The 17,282-nt window shown below is 45.7% G+C and overlaps 2 protein-coding genes across 4 annotated transcripts in view; one reads left to right on the forward strand and one right to left on the reverse strand.

Annotated features, from left to right (window-relative positions):
- Positions 1–17,282, reverse strand: part of LOC133253853 (coiled-coil domain-containing protein 162-like) — a 153,836-nt gene that overhangs the window by 9,892 nt on the left and 126,662 nt on the right. Inside the window, exons 28-34 of one of the 3 annotated variants that reach the window (XM_061427612.1) lie at positions 6,651–6,800; positions 6,025–6,078; positions 5,181–5,348; positions 3,149–3,301; positions 2,772–2,903; positions 2,120–2,272; positions 706–915 (exon numbers count right to left, since the gene is read on the reverse strand). In XM_061427612.1, coding sequence (XP_061283596.1) covers positions 706–915; positions 2,120–2,272; positions 2,772–2,903; positions 3,149–3,301; positions 5,181–5,348; positions 6,025–6,078; positions 6,651–6,800 — 1,020 coding nt within the window. Of the gene's footprint in view, positions 1–705; positions 916–2,119; positions 2,273–2,771; positions 2,907–3,148; positions 3,302–5,180; positions 5,349–6,024; positions 6,079–6,650; positions 6,801–17,282 lie in introns of all 3 variants that reach the window. The other 2 variants (XM_061427610.1, XM_061427613.1) reach the window with 2 other exon arrangements.
- LOC133253855 (T-complex protein 1 subunit delta-like) lies at positions 9,136–10,994 on the forward strand. The gene has a single exon (XM_061427620.1). The coding sequence runs from the start codon at positions 9,154–9,156 to the stop codon at positions 10,807–10,809; it is 1,656 nt and encodes a 551-aa protein (XP_061283604.1). The 5' UTR covers positions 9,136–9,153; the 3' UTR covers positions 10,810–10,994.

Below are 17,282 nucleotides of genomic sequence, written 5' to 3' on the forward strand. Positions count from 1 at the left end.
ATACCTTTTTTAATCCTTTTTTGGACATTTATTTTATAAAATTCCCCTTACTGACTTCCTTGAGCACTTAAAACAATCATTTAACCTTCTGATTTGTTTCCTATTATATCTGGGGAATTAAATGACTTATTTATTCAATGAATATGTGTGAAACACCTGCCCCAGAAAGTGGTGTTTTGGTTTTTTTATTTTTCCTTTTGTGTTGAATTTCATTCTGTGGTCTCCTTTGTTGGAACTTACATTAGTCCGCATGTACACTATTTCCTTTTTTTTTTGCTGTGGGGTATATTGAAGAAGAACATACTGGGTCTGGAAACCACTTCAGCCTTTCCTTTCTTATTTCTACAATTCCAGAAACACCATGAATAAAATTCCCTTACAATAATACTTGCTGCTTTTCCAGATTACTTGTCAGGATTTTCTAAAAGATCCCTCCTAGCTCAAAGATTAGAGCCATGTGGAAATATGCTTTCCAAGTGGGTGACAAAGATGCCAAGATTCTGGGCCTCAAGGCACTCAAGCCATCATCTTTGCTCACAAGCAGCTTGAACAATCACCCAGGTATAGATATTTCCATTTCCCTGCTGTTCCTGGGAGTGACCAAGGTAAGGAATACCACTGTGGAGGCAAGAGAGGTGTGGAGAGGACAAGATGGAAACCACTCTGGCTGGTGCGCCCTGACTTGCTACCTCTCACTGGAGTTACCTGTCGGAGTTCTCTCTGAATTTTCTTCTGCTGCAGCTGGCCCAGTTTAGAAGCCCTCTTGGCATCTTCAGTGAGGAGCTGCAGGTGCTGTTCCTTTTGCTCCACATCCTTTAAGAGCTTCTCCATGCTGGAGGCTTTCATTAAATCCAGCTGCTGCCTGTGGAGAGCTTCCTGGGTCACTCGGTGTTCTAACTCTTTCAGCAATTGTGCCTGCGGCAGGAAATGAGAAAGGCACACGGTCTTTCTCAGCAGAGGGAATGAAACGTTGGCCAACACAACTGTCCCCTCAATTAAAACCCAGGGGCAGAATTGTGTGAAGTTCCTGGGTTCAGGTACCACCTCCCAGCCATTCTTTCCTGTCTTGTGCCAACCAGCAGCAAGACCCCACAGTCATTCCTACTACAGACTGCATCTGCACGTCACTACCCCTTTATCACGTGATAGCAACGGAAGGGCTGGACCTGGGGAGAACGTGCTGATGCAGTACGTACCGAGAGTGGGCAAGGGAGGCACTAATGTGCCTAATGTTTTGACTTCTTAAAAAACCTGGGAAAAGCCAGGTTGCAGATGGTTAAAAAAGAGCAGTAATAATTTGGTTCTGTTCTGAAATTTTTCTAATCGACGGTTACCAGAAGGTCGATCCTTACTTATAATATTGTATTAATAATGAGGATTAATACTTGTAGGGTAATTATATAATTATATATCACATAATTATATATCACAATTCACTGGCACACCATAATGAAGGAATTAGGGTCCAAAAGGAACAGATTATATTTCATCTCTTAAAATATGCCCAGGCTGTTTCCTAGGCTGTTATTTAAACTCAGCTCTTGTCTCTCTAAACCTAAGGCCTCTGTTTCATTTATGCTCAGATGGTTGGCACAGTTATTAAGAGCATAGATTTTAAAAAGCCTTTATTTTGGTGCCAGTTCTTTAGAGCAGCAGTAACTTCTGAAATTAAGATTTAGTGTGGGTCACCAGGAAAGGAACCAAGACTCTCTGCTTGGGGCACAATGCTGATGGCTGGACCACACTCATAGAAAACATGCTTGGAGCATGAAAGGAAGGTGTTAGAGGCAGAGACTCAGACCCCTAGATGCTCTCTGGGTAAAAAAAAAAAAAATACTCAAAGAAACACAGAGAGAGATCAATCTTAGATATGAGCAGTATCCCACCATTTTAGCCAAATATGAATAACAACAAAAGCCTTTTGGCCACTGCCCCTGGTCTCTGGGCTGGAAAGGAGGGAGAAGGGAAGCTGGGATCCAGGCCATCCTTCTCCAGCAGTGCCGTCTGCTCAGCTCCACACTGCGGCACTCTGGTGACCGCCACAGGCAGCTCAGTGCCGTGTCTCCTGGCCAGAACGTGTTCACAGAGAGGGACGAAGAGGGCTTCTGAGCTCAGATACCTGATTCTCCTGCTGCCTGCACATCTTCACATTGTCTGCCTGAGCCCTAGCCAGGGCCTGCCTTAGAGCCAATAGCTGTTGACGAAATAAAACCACTTCTCGTTCTGCCATTAGCTTGATGTTCAAACACTCTTTTTTCATTTGCACAGCTTCCTGTGAACATCCCAAACACAGTAAGGTAGGATATGAGTTTCTTTTCCACATTTTCAGTTTCACAAGCAGTCTCTGAACCATCATTCTTTGAAATTTCTGGAAGCATAGAGCTCCTGCTGGCCACTGCCTCCTTAATTTTAGTTAAGAACAGTGTGACAGATCAGCATAAATAAAATCTTTCGGAAACAGTAAGTCAAAGTTTCCAAACCACTATTGATATGTACTTTGGTTTCAATTTTCCTTAAAACAGATTTTCAACTTACTGTTAGTGCATTTCCCACCGATAATAATGCGTGAAACCCAAAGATTTGCAGTGCTTTGACAAAGTTTGCCAACTCCATCTTTTCCCTTTCCTTGTGCTAAACTCTCTGATCTGTCCTCTCATTTGCTTCTTGGTCCGTCGGTCTTGCTACCTGACACCGGTGTGGCAGCTGCATCCAGGGAGGCCAGTGCCACCCTTCCCCCTGGCTGGGCGGGGCCTCCCTCCCCCAGTGCTCACCTTCTCAGCCCTGCTCAGCTGGCCCCGGAAGTGCGCCTGCTGCACCACCAGCCTCCAATGGCCCAGGCTCCTCAGTTTGCGCACCAGGGCGGGCAGGCCGCAGTTGTCCTGCTCCAAAGGCTGCAGCTGCTCCTGCTTAGAAGGCTCACTTTCAGAAAAGGTTGCCCGCAGCACTTTTCTCGGGAAGGGCATAAATCCTAACGTCAGAAACATGCCTTCCAGAAGATGAGACAATTGTGCAGTGAGCCCCAGAGCCCTTTTAAAATGCCTGACACAGGCTTTCTCTGGGAAACACAACAGGAATGCAACCCAAGCAAGCGGCAGGGTCAGACGCTGGGATGAAGTGCTGATACCCCACTCTAAGTGAAATCACATACTTTGGCTGGATTTTCTTTCATTTCTTCGTCAGGCCTGGCGGAGCCCCACTTCTTCTTTAGGCTTTTCATGTTGTCAATCCCTTCTGTTCTTACTTCACCGATGAGCTCACACACTTTCTGGATCAAATTAAGCTGATTCTCATCCAACTTCTCCTGCAAAGTGCAGACTCAGGTTTAGGAAGGGCAGCTGAGGAAGAGTCATTTTGCCTTCTAAAACCCAACTTTCAGGAACGATTTCACATTAAAACGTCGTCGACCAAACAATTACTCTATCGGGCACTGTCTGAACGTGTCACTTGTGACCCCTTTAGTCCTTTAATGTTGTCCTCAACCTGCAGGACTTCATCATCTGCACATCTTAGAGCCTGTGGTCGTCAGATGCCAAGGAGGCAGAAGAATGGGATGTCACAGGTGGAAAAGCAAATCACCCTCTCATTCCCCTCAACCCCCTCAGCACCAGAAACACACACAAAGGGTTACTTGGGAATTTGAACCTAGGGATTTTTGCTATGAGATTTACTCAGCAGAATCTGAGCAGATAAGACACTATCCATGAGCCACTAACAAGGAACTCCATTAAAATAGACACATTAGAGGAAGGAATAGGCCGGCTGCCCTTCCTCTCTAGGCTCCAGCGGAAATCTCATTATCAAACAGCCCGTTCATTCTGAGTGGCTATGGCTAACAGCTTATGGTGAAACAGCTTGCTCACTGCTTAGTACAACTTGAAGACCCAGCATCCTTGGGTAAGAAGTGACTGTGGGGTGTCCTGTCACCTCTGAACCACTTCCCTGGAGAGGAAACGGGAGGTTAGGGCAGGGGAGACACAGCAGAAAGCTTGGCTAGTGACCACACAGCTCAAGCTTCACCACCTTATGGGGACCCTGGGATAAAACAGGGATTCCCTACCTCCAGGGGCTTGTGCAACTAGTTGAGCCTGAGCGAAATAGAGAATTTCTTGTCTTGGAATCTGACAGAAGCTAAAAGGAACCTAAGAAATTTTTTAACAATTTCACACCTGAAAGACAGCTTAGTAAATTCTAGACTTCACTGTCTGCTTACACTTCGCTGCAGTGCCATGCCCAATGCAAGTTGGTTTGGATCCCTTAACATTTGTAAGCACTTGTACTTCATGGACACTTCACAGTAAGCAGCAGTGTTCAATCCTCTCTGGAATAACCAGAGAGGCTCAGTGGAAACTCCTCTCAATGGAACAAGTCCAGGAACCACCCTGGAATCCCCTGGGAGGAGGGAGTGATGGAAGGACCCACATGGGGCTGGCTCTGGGGAACACCTGATAGCAGGGAAGGGGGCAGATCTGGGGGACTTGGGGGAGGTATGGCTGTACTGAAATTCTCACTTGTGGGGCAGCTGGACCAGGCTCCGTGATGGCCTGTTTTAGGCATGGGTCTCCATCTTACAGCTTCTCAGAAGTCATAAGGCAGTGACAGGCTTCCACAGTGCTGTGGGCACGTGTGCACCCATCACTCCTCTTCTGAGAGGACCTTTATTGACAGGTCAGCAGTTCCCTGACACTGTATATGCCCAGCTAGTGGGAGTTTTGAGGGCTGTAAAATTTTCAAAAGCTGATTCAAATTCGAATCTGCCCAGTGAGCTTCTAGGAGGTAGCTGTTACTACCTACACTGGGGCTTGGCCTGGCCCAGAGTACTGCTCTCTCCTGTTTCGGATGGTCATTCAGTAGACAAAAGAGTAACATAAAACTGTTGGGGTTTGGGAGAAGAAGAACTCCCCCTTGCCTCAACAGCAATCATATGGTAACAATGCAGTAGAGTGAGGAAAATAGCAAATATCTAAATTATTTAAAATTCAGTGTCTCTTTTGGTAAAATAATGAGCACCCATCGCTGACTCACTCTCTTCAGTGAAAGCCTAGAGCTAGAGCATTCTTGGCCCCAACAACCTCTTGTCCCAAAGCCCACTCTGTTATTGATCCCTCTGTACAACCACCATGGGAGGCAGGTATACCCGGGTCTCCATGGGACTGTCCAGACATCCCACCCAGGTCACTTACTTTGATGTGCAAACATGTCACAAACAAAGCTTGGACTAATGCTTCATATTCTTCTTGGACTTCTTTTCTAATTTGCTTTTTGAGATTTAGATTCTCCTCCTCCAAATCCGTGAGTCGGGCTCTCAGGGCAGTGATCTCCATGATCATATTGTGACTGAGTTCTGCAACCTAGTGGCAGAAATATTTTTTTCTTAATGGGAACTAATTCAGGAATTCCCAATAGCCACTGCAGAAAGAGTTCTTTGTATATCAACATTGAATTGGACTTCTGCTTTGGGCCCAATGAAGAAGGCGAATGTCTTGTTGTGCAAGTTCAGGCAGCAGAAGCTAAGGAAGGTTTAAGGGTCCCAGAACAGTCCCAGACACATAGTAGGTGCTCAGTAAATGGTTGACGAATGAATGAACCCAGAAGAAATGCTACTTAAGCACTTTTCATATGGAGAAAATACTCAACTGTCTTGGCTTCCATTTCCAAACTGGCCTTCCCTTGACACCTTAGCCTAACTACCTTTTCCTCAGATGGCATGCTGACCTGAGAAGAAAACACCCACCCTCCCACACACACACACACACACACACAAAACCAATAACAACAAAAAGAAAAAACAAAGCAATAAAAAATAACAAGAGTCAGCAAAAAAACTAAAGGAAAAAAGTCTTTAAGTTTGTGCTTAAAAAGTACAAACACACTCTCTGGATGTCTCTGCAGGGGACCAGTCATTGACAGGATTTCTACAGGAAGAGGCACAAGAAGATGACAGCAGCATGTCCCATGCCTCGCTACTGCTGAGACTGTGGATTCGAAAAATGGAGAAGAAAGCTTTTAGAGTAATAACTGGCCTACCTGACCAGCCTTGTCTTCAGGTGGATTTTGACCTCTTCGTATAATGTCTAATTCCTGAAGAGGAAAAAACAGTGCACCGTCGAACTCAAACATTTATTCAGTACTGCATGCTCCAGACTTCTCTTATTTGTGTTACTGGTGCTTCGTTTTGAGATCCTCAAGCTCCAACTGGAGCCAGGACTGTAGTTGTTGCCCCACTGCACTTTGGGATAGGCTCTCATTTTAAGATGGTCTCATCAGTGAGACCCACGATGCGTATCCTGAAGACAGCTTACTCAGGGATCCTGGCTTCTTGCTGGACCAGGAACAGCACAAAGTTCCCTGTGTTTGCTGAGAGTGGGAAGGTCAGCTGAGGATCTTCTCCAAAGGGCCAGCTGCCTTGTTGTTCACCTCTTATATTCCCCACTAGAAGCCTCCAAAGCATACAACCCAGTGTTGCTGGGGCCATCACCATCCCAGCTGAGAAGACCAGAGCCCAAGGAAATAAGCCAACAAGAAAAGAAATTTGGAGAGTATCATTTACCCTCAATTCTTACATTAAGAACACCTCTCGCATTGTGGAGTCACTCCTGGGCCTCCCTACCCACACCTTCCCCAGTGTACTTCTCATCTGTCTGGGAACATACTTGCTCCTTCTGGCAGAGCTTCTGTCTAACGTGCTCCAATATATGCTCGTAACACATGGAGTAGCTCTCGAAGTTGCTGCGTTCTCTGGCCATCACATCACAACCCAGGGAAAGGAGGCAGGCCTCGAGGTGGTCTTTCCTGAAAGTGACCTGAAAGGAAAGGGGCATCACTCACAACAGCTCCTCCAGGGCAGCGCCACCACACTATTGCTCACGGCACACATTGCTTTGGCTCACAGACCCACTTCCATTCATCCTCCATAGAAAAACATTGGCGTCAGCCTTGCAAGCTTCTCTTTCAGGTCTGATCCTAACATCCACAGGGTCAAGGATAAGAGTACAAATGAGACATAAAGAACAGACTTATGGACATGGCTGGGTGGGGGAAGGGAAGGAGAGGGTGGGATGTATGGAGAGTAACACGGAAACATACATTACCATATATAAAATAGATAGCCAATGGGAATTTGCTGTATGACTCAGGAAACACAAACCGGGGCTCAGTAACAACCTAGAGGGTTGGGATGGGGAGGGAGGTTGGAGGGATGTTGAAGTGGGAGGGGACATAGGTAAACCTGTGGCTGATTTCTGTTGATGTTTGGTAGAAACCAACACAATACTGTAAAGCACTTATTCTTCAGTTAAAAAAAAAAGTACAAATGGAGGCTCACATTCCGGATGTCTAAGTGTCTTAAATATTTAACGGTTATATATCAAACTAACTATTAAACTGAAAATGTTTAATTCTTCCACTTTGAAAAACAGACTTTCAAATGACTTGGGAGACCAGGTTTGATTTTATCATTCTTGGACAACTCTGAGTTCAGTACTGAGATATGGTTACTTGGGGGAGAGGTAGGCCCCAACGCATAGTTTACAGTTTGACCCTGGTTGCTCCCTACCTTTGCCCTCACATCACACTGTGGGACTGGTTGGGGGGAGGGTTGAATATGTGTAAGCAGGCACCCCAGCTGTCCCTGCCCTTGCACAGCTGTCCTCGTCTACGCCACAGGCCAGAGTGTGCATACAGGTGGTGAGGTCCACTCTCTCTCTGGGGAGGATGATCTGGGGACCAGGCCCTGGATTCAGGACATCTCAGGGCCCCAGGTGTCTGGAGCATGGTCCAGAAGGGAAGCCAGGGATCTGAGTGGGTGTATCCCCTTGGCTGTGAGGATTTCCTGTGGGGAACAGTGGGGCTGGAGCAGAGCCGGAGGGGCCTCTGAAGCGGGGCATCTGACAGGGGCTCCTCTGGCCTTGCTCAAAGGGCCATAGTGCTCACTCTCTCGGCTGTCCCATTTCTTCCCTTTCAACACCTTTTTGAAGAAATGGCCATTAAGGAACAGAGGAAAAGTCTACCCCTCCAAGGCAGACTTAGTCTTAGGTTCCAAGAGAAATGGGAACCAATATGTGGGCAGTAGGGCAGATCCACCTTACCAGCACCTGCGTGTCCACGGGAGTGCTTGTGTGTCTCTGTATGTCTGTATCAGCCGTGTGTCTGTGTCCATTTGTGTGTGTGTCTGTATTCACAAGTGCATGTCTCTGTGTGTCTGTACCTGTTATGTTTCCATCTGTGAGTATCCACATAGGTTTCTATGTGTCTGTATGTGTCCCTCTCCGTGTCTGCTCACCTGATGCAGTGCCTACCTGTGACACCTCCAGTGTCAGGACAGCTCTAGGCTCCCTGCAAGTCTGCTGTAGAAACTAGGTTCCCTTCCGGCCTGGGGTGGTTCCCCTGGCTCTGATTTGATTATCCTGGTGACACCATCCCATCAGTGCAACCTCCGTGCCACTGACCTCCAGCGAGAGCAGAGACAGGCTTTGCCAGCTGAGTTGTTGAGGCAAATTAACAGAGGTGGCACATAGTGATAAAACCCAGTACTGACAGAGTGAGGAAAATGGTTTCCTCATCACTGCTGATGGGACGGGAAATCAGCAAGGTATTCTGGGGGTGGACTAGCAGCATCTATGAAAAGATTTTAAAATATTCATGTTCTTTGACCTAGCAATGCCTCTTCTAGGAATTTATCTTTAGAGGACGATAAAAGTTATACACAAAAATATGTTAACAGATGTTCTTTATAGTAGTCCTTCCAACAGAAAAGAAAATTGGAAACAACCTAAAGTGCTTAATAATGGAAAACAGGTTGAATGTGCTCATTCATCTGTACAGGGAAATACTAAACAGCCACCAAAAACTGTGCTGTGGATGTATGTTTATTGACAAGCAAACATATTTATAACATACGGTAAAGTACACCATAACAGAAAGGCATATAGAATAATCTTATTTTGTTTAAAAAGTACATGAATTCCAAAAAGTTACAAATAAAGCTTGGAAGGAAATGCACCAAAATAACAATAGTGGTTATCAATGAGGGTAAGCTAATGAGTGTATTTTCTAATACATATTTCTATTTTCTAGTATACTCACAAAATGTATATATAATTAAAATAATTAGATATAAAATATATGTATTAACACACAGACCCATCCAAGGTTGCCATGCCCGAGAACGTAGCACCCCGGACCGGGCCGCCCGCCGGGGCTGTCGGGGCTGCCGGGGCTGCCGGGGCTGCCGGGGCTGCCGGCGGCCGCGGGAAGAGCGCCTATCAGGACCGCGATAAGCCAGCCCAAATCCGCTTCAGCAACATCTCCGCAGCCAAAGCTGTTGCTGATGCCATTAGAACAAGCCTCGGACCAAAAGGAATGGATAAAATGATTCAAGATGGAAAAGGTGATGTGACCATTACAAATGATGGTGCCACCATTCTGAAACAAATGCAGGTGTTACACCCAGCAGCCAGAATGCTGGTGGAGCTGTCCAAGGCTCAGGATATAGAAGCAGGAGATGGCACCACATCAGTGGTCATTATTGCTGGCTCTCTTTTGGATTCCTGTACCAAGCTTCTTCAGAAAGGGATTCATCCCACCATCATTTCTGAGTCATTCCAGAAGGCTTTGGAAAAGGGCATTGAAATCTTGACTGACATGTCTCGACCTGTGGAACTGAGTGACAGAGAAACTTTGTTAAATAGTGCGGCCACTTCATTGAACTCAAAGGTTGTGTCTCAGTATTCAAGTCTCCTTTCTCCAATGAGTGTAGATGCAGTGATGAAAGTGATTGACCCAGCCACAGCTACTAGTGTAGATCTTAGAGATATTAAAATAGTTAAGAAGCTTGGTGGGACAATTGATGATTGTGAGTTGGTGGAAGGTCTGGTTCTTACTCAAAAGGTAGCAAATTCTGGCATAACCAGAGTTGAAAAGGCTAAGATTGGGCTTATTCAGTTCTGCTTATCTGCTCCCAAAACAGATATGGACAATCAAATAGTGGTTTCTGACTATGTTCAAATGGATCGAGTGCTAAGAGAAGAGAGAGCTTATATTCTAAATTTAGTGAAGCAAATTAAAAAAACAGGATGTAATGTTCTTCTCATACAGAAGTCTATTCTAAGAGATGCTCTTAGTGATCTTGCATTGCATTTCCTGAACAAAATGAAGATAATGGTGGTAAAGGATATTGAAAGAGAAGACATTGAATTCATTTGTAAGACGATTGGAACCAAACCAGTTGCTCATGTTGACCAGTTCACTGCTGACATGCTGGGATCTGCTGAGTTAGCTGAGGAGGTCAGCTTAAATGGTTCTGGCAAACTGATCAAGATTACAGGCTGTGCAAGCCCTGGAAAAACAGTTACAATTGTTGTTCGTGGTTCTAACAAATTGGTGATTGAAGAAGCTGAGCGCTCTATCCATGATGCTCTCTGTGTTATTCGCTGTTTAGTGAAGAAGAGAGCTCTTATTGCAGGAGGTGGTGCTCCAGAAATAGAGTTGGCCCTACGGTTAACTGAATACTCACGAACATTGAGTGGTATGGAATCCTACTGCATTCGTGCTTTTGCAGATGCTATGGAAGTCATTCCATCTACACTAGCTGAAAACGCTGGCCTGAATCCCATTTCTACTGTAACAGAACTAAGAAACCGGCATGCTCAGGGAGAAAAAACTACAGGCATTAATGTCCGAAAGGGTGGTATTTCCAACATACTGGAGGAACTGGTTGTCCAGCCTCTGTTGGTTTCAGTCAGTGCACTGACTCTAGCAACTGAAACTGTCCGGAGCATTCTGAAGATTGATGATGTGGTAAACACTCGGTAATCTGGTTAACATTGTCTGACTGGCACCATCATGGCCACTAATGGTGCAGCTGGAGTGGAAGAGCACCTTGGCATTCCTTTGGAAGATTGTTATGAATTTCTGGGCCTGGTCTTCCAGTTGGCATTTGCTTGAAATTATATTGACACAGTTTAATGAAAATATTAAACACATGGTCTCAAAAAGCAGATTAATTTATTGCTCTATACTCTGCATTATTCCCACTCTCTCCTAAATTCTGTTATTTCTGATTGACTAGAAATCTGTGAGGAGAGAAAAAAGGAGCTAACATTTGCCTGTTAAAGTCTGAAGGACTTAATGCTGGGTACTCTTAAGTTTTGTGTTAGGTTGTGGTTTTTTGTTGTTGTTCTCTTTTTTGGCTGCATGGCACGTGGGATCTTACTTCCCCGACCAGGGATCAAACCCACACTCCCTGTATGGGCAGCAAAAAATCTTAAACACTGGACTGCCAGGGAAGTCTCCAGTTTTGTGTTTATTGATAGAAGTATTGAGAAGGAAAAATGGCCCAATATGCTCATCACCCTGATAACCCACCATTTTCAGTAATACATATGCTGTTTGAAAAGTTAAAAAATATATATATATATATGTATTAATAAAACATATATACTAATTAAAAATAGCAAAACTTTGGTAAAAGTTATCAACTGCAGCAACTTGGCAGGAATGCACTCAAGACACGCAGAATGGAATGTCTTGGAGAATTTTATGAGCTGGAGCCAGGCAGTCAGAGGTGGTGCTCAGCCTCCCTCCCTCCGTCCCTCTCCAGGGCCTCCTCAAGGGGGTCCCTCCGCTGAAGGGGGTGAGGGCAATTCATCCTGCCCCTGTCAAGTGAGCAGTAGGACAGCCAGAGTCAGCTGCTGCCTCCAAGGCAAAGGACACCAAGATTCCATCCCCTGGACCTTGTCTTCTATATGGTGACAGGGCCAAGGCTATGTGGATTAGCATCCACAAAGGAAACACTTCTCTGGACTGAGTACAATGAAAGTCTGAAGCCTTGAGAAGTCATGAGACTGCACTGGAGGCCAGCAGGTTGTGGCCAGTGACCTCAGCCAGGTGGGCGGGCCCCAGTGCTTGGAGTCAGCCGCAACTGACTCACACCTCTCTGCCCTGGATGGCAGTGGCAGTGTGCCAACAGGGCCTCCACAGCTCTTCAGCAGGGCACACTTCTCAAACTAACTCTCCATAACCACTGCAGATAAAGGATCCCAAACAAACAGAAACGCAGGCTCGAACCACGATGGCCCTCTGCCATCATCCTCTCTTAGCCAGCATGCTATTTGAACCAGCCCAGGTTAAGGAAGCCTTGGGTGAGTCCGTGTTATACCAAAGAAGTGAGAATAGCCAGGACTCCCTGGAGCATCTCCAGAGGCCAGAGAAATTGTGTTGCTTCCTTCCCTGCAGTGGCTCAACTGAGGCCTTAGGAGCCTGGGCTGAAAGATCAGCTCAAGGGGATGGCACACAGAGGGTGAGTGTGCAGGCAGGGAGAGAGGTGAAGGCCCCGCCAGGGCATCTGCAGTGGGCACTTGGAATGTGGACCATATCTGAGCGGGGCAGACAGGCAGCCGTGGCTGACAGGTGACAGAGAGGTGCAGGGAGACTCCCTGTTCCCGGCAGTCCCTCTCTGCACAAGACCTCTGCTTCTGCAGATGGTGCCCGGACTCCCAGAGCAGCAGTGGAGCCCCCAGAGAAACATCTATTGTGGGGCTGGAGCCTACGTGCTTCTCTTGGCACAGTCCTTCTATGAGGTCTCAGCAATTTGCTTCCTAAAAGTTGTTCTGCAACTCATCCCTGCCTTCCTTGGTCCCTAAGAGTCAGCTCAGTTTCAAAGTGCAGCACCAAGGGCCTTCATCTGCCAACTTCCCATCCAAGGCAAGCCCCTGGGTTCCCTAAGAACCAGAGTGATGACTGTTGGCCTGGTGCCCTCCAGGTGTCACCAACACTTAAACCTGAACTGTGTCGGATGGCATTGGCTGGAAAAGCATCACAGTGTCCCATGGATTCTTCTGGAGACCCAGCCTGGGTGAAGGATGGCAGGTGCCAGGCCTTGTTTGACACTTTGACACTGATCTGACTCTTAGTGACCAAGAAAGTCAGGGATGAGTTGCAGAACAACTTTTGAGAGGCAAAAGTCCCTGCTGGAACAAACTATGCTTCTGTAACTGTGCTTCTCGTAGCAATCCATCTAACATCAGGCACACACACGGTGTTTTGATGATACGTCTAAAACCTACCTCTGCTGACAAAATGCTTCAGTGACTTCCCACCGACTGTGGGATGAAATCCAAACTCATAAGGCTTACACACAAGGCCATTCAGCATCTGGCCCTGCTTACTTTTACAACGTCCTCCTCTGAACTCTGCTAGAACCCCCTTCCTAGATTGCTGCCTTCCCTCCCCTGCCCTTTTTCATCTGGCCAATCCTGATTTATGCTTTATAACTTGGCTCAAACAATATCTCCTCCAGGAATTCTCCCCTGACTACTTCCCATCCCTCCTCCCACTAGCTAGGTTGTGTTCCCCCTTCTCTAAGCTAACACAGCACCCTATTTGTGACTTTATCTAAGTGCCTAACGTGAAGTACCTTTTCTGGATATCACTGGTTCACCTAACTTTTTCTATGAGTTCTTTCAGGGCAAGGACTGTGCTCTTTACATTTATATCTATAATAAAGTGCTTGAAAAAAAAGGAGATCCATAAACACTTGCTGAATGAGGGAATGACTTTCAGTATATGAATGAAACATTTGGAAATCAGACTGTTTCAGTTCTGATTTCCAAAAAAAGGTCAGTCTCTAACTTCAGGCCAGTGTGTTTGGCATAAAATTTGGCCAATATATTGATTGTGAAAGTCCGGTGTTCTAGAATTTGGAGAAGGAAGCAAAAATCACGAGATACTAACATGGGTTCAAGAACAGTCAGATCAGATTCATCTTTTCCCTGAGGAATTAGAGCAGATGCAATGTATCTGGGTTTCGGCAGGACATCTGAGAAGGTTTCTCATGATGTCCTTTTGGACAAATGGAGAACATGAACTGAGAGACAGGACAATCAGATGAGCTTCTGGTCAGTGCAAGACTGTGCCCAAAGCAACTGTTCAGTGTGGAGGGGACCCAGGGTGGGTAGCGCTGCATTGGGACCCATCGGTCATACATGGTTGTCAGAAGCTTGAACGAGGACACTGAGGGTAAGCTGATGTGAACCCAGAGGGTGACAGAGTATGCTAGATGATAAATCCAGATTTTTAAAGATTTCAAGAGGTTCAAAGAGTGAACCAGGCTGAAAAAGAACAAGACTAATAATGCGGCAGCATCAGGATGCCTGAAGGCCTTGTGTGGGCTTCAGGGGGCTATTAGCCTAATGAGTCACCTGTGACAAAATCCAACACACTCATGGCCGCTAATCAAAGCCCATCACCCAGGACAAGGACACTCTAGGCTGGTCAGACAGCCATGAAATTAGAGGAGCCTGACCAGGAGGGTGGGGCACTCCTATAGATAGATTGTAGGAAAGGAGGCTGGTGTGGTCTGAAGGAAGGAAGCCGGGGCCTGGATTTTCCTTGCACACTAGTGTGGTCTGCTCTGCACAGGGGCACCCAGGCCAGGTGACCATGATGCCTCCTTCATTTCCATGTCTGTGTCCCTGATATAGGCCTCACTGCCCAGAGGAAGGGGTAACAATTTGTTACCCACCAACCCAGAGAAACACCTGTTTGGGTGTGTCCTCCTGGAGCCCATCCCACGTGTAATTTTAGAGAGGATTCACATGTGTTAGCAATGGCACCAACTGAGCTTCTGACTTGCCCTCAGATATTTAAAGGCTTGTTGTGATGGGTTAGAACCATGATTTGTGGTGTCCCAAGGACAAGAACTAGGATCCAGGGTGGACATGATGGGGAGGCCAAATTCAGCTCAGTAAGAGCTGCCAGAAACAGAAGCTGCCAGGAATGGGAGGTGGGGGGTGACACTGAAAGAGAGTGAACTCCCTGACACTACAGATGATCCAGAAGAGTCTTGAGGCCCACCAGGCACAGATTTTGGAGAGACCTAACATCCTGGACAACCGCCAGCTGATACCAGCCTCATCAGTGCACCCTGACTTTCAGCTGTGCCTGATGTGGGCTTGCCCTGTTTATTAACACCCATGTTTCTTTCCTAGAAGATCCTGTCTTCAATGTTGGGGTGAAGTATATAGATAAAGGACAAGCAGATCTTAAGCCACAAACTGTTTTTTGCTTTCGTCATGGTAAAATATACATGAGATTTGCCGTTTTAGCCATTTTTAAGTGTACAGTTCAGTGGCATTAAATACATTCACACCATTGTGTGATAAATCTCTAGAACTCTTTCCATGTTGCAAAACGGAAACCCTATACATTGACAAATACCATTCTACTTTCTGTCTCTTTGAATCTGACTACATTAGATACTTCGCATAAATGGAATCACACAGCATTTACGTTTCTATGATTGGCTTATTTCACTTAATAGAATGTTTTCCATGGTGAAGCATGTGTAAGAATTTCCTTCCCTTTAAGGAAAGTCATAAAATTTTTTGATTCAAACATTTTTCTGCACATGCCACACATTAATCACCTCTGTATCTCTGATTGAGAACCACTGCCCTGCAGAGACCCAGGAGGAGACACTTTACCCTCTCATCAGAATACATAGTATTACACTGGGTATAACTGAAAGCTTAAAGCAAATACATGTAAATCACATGTGAATTCTGAAAGACTGTACCTCTAACCAACCTTGTGAATTCTCTACAAGAACTGAAATGCTTATTATAAAATTATGGAGAATATTTGAAGAGCTTCAGTTCAGTCGCTCAGTCATGTCCGACTCTTTGTGACCCCATGAATCGCAGCACGCCAGGCCTCCCTGTCCATCACCAACTCCCAGAGTTCATCCAAACTCATGTCCATCGAGTCGGTGATGCCATCCAGCTATCTCATCCTCTGTCATCCCCTTCTCTTCCTGCCCTCAATCCTTCCCAGCATCAGGGTCTTTTCCAATGAGTCAACTCTTCACATGAGGTGGCCAAAGTACTGGAGTTTCAGTTTCAGGATCAGTCCTTCCAATGAACACCCAGGACTGATCTCCTTTAGGATGAACTGATTGGATCTCCTTGCAGTCCAAGGGACTTGAAAGAATCTTCTCCAACACCACAGTTCAAAAGCATCAATTCTTTGGCACTCAGCTTTCTTCACAGTCCAACTCTCACATCCATACATGACCACTGGAAAAACCATAGCCTTGACTAGATGGACCTTTGTTGGCAAAGTAATGTCTCTGCTTTTCAATTATGCTATCTAGGTGGGTCATAACATTCCTTCCAAGGAGTAAGCATCTTTTAATTTCATGGCTGCAATCACCATCTGCAGTGATTTTGGAGCCCAAAAAATCAAGTCTAACACTGTTTCCACTGTTTCCCCATCTACTTACCATGAGGTGATGGGACCAGATGCCATGATCTTAGTTTTCTGAATGTTGAACTTTAAGCCAACTTTTTCACTCTCCTCTTTCACTTTCATCAAGAGGCTGTTTAGCTCCTCTTCACTTTCTGCCATAAGAGTGGTGTCATCTGCATATCTTAAGTTATTGATATTTCTCCCAGCAATCTTGATTTCAGCTTGTGCTTCTTCTAGCCCAGCGTTTCTTATGATGTACTCTGCATATAAGTTAAATAAGCAGGATGACAATATACAGCCTTGACGTATTCCTTTTCCTATTTGGAACCAGTCTGTTGTTCCATGTCCAGTTCTTACTGTTGCTTCCTGACCTGCATACAGGTTTCTCAAGAAGCAGGTCAGGTGGTCTGGTATTCCCATGTCTTTCAGAATTTTCCACAGTTTATTGTGATCCACACAAAGGCTTTGGCATAGTCAATAAAGCAGAAATAGATGTTTTTCTGGAATTCTCTTGCTTTTTCCATGATCCAGCGGATGTTGGCAATTTGATCTCTGGTTCCTCTGCCTTTTCTAAAACCAGCTTGAACATCTGGAAGTTCACGGTTCACATATTGCTGAAGCCTGGCTTGGAGAATTTTGAGCGTTACTTTACTAGCATGTGAGATGAGTGCAATTGTGCGGTAGTTGGAGCATTCTTTGGCATTGCCTTTCTTTGGGATTGGAGGGAAAACTGACCTTTTCCAGTCCTGTGGCCACTGCTGAGTTTTCCAAATTTGCTGGCATATTGAGTGCGGTACTTTCATAGCATCATCTTTCAGGATTTGAAATAGCTCAACTGGAATTCCATCACCTCCACTAGCTTTGTTTGTAGTGATGCTTTCTAAGGCCCACTTGACTTCACATTCCAGGATGTCTGGCTCTAGGTCAGTGACCACACCATCGTGATTATCTGGGTCATTTTGTACAGTTCTTCTGTGTATTCTTGCCACTTCTTAATATCTTCTGCTTCTGTTAGGTCCATACCATTTCTGTCCTTTATC

This window comes from Bos javanicus, chromosome 9 (genome assembly GCF_032452875.1).
Source record: "Bos javanicus breed banteng chromosome 9, ARS-OSU_banteng_1.0, whole genome shotgun sequence".
Lineage (NCBI taxonomy): Eukaryota > Metazoa > Chordata > Mammalia > Artiodactyla > Bovidae > Bos > Bos javanicus.

Bases quoted from the DNA above. Each gene is read 5' to 3' on its own strand.
- LOC133253855 (XM_061427620.1), top strand. From the start codon at position 9,154: ATGCCCGAGAACGTAGCACCCCGGACCGGGCCGCCCGCCGGGGCTGTC.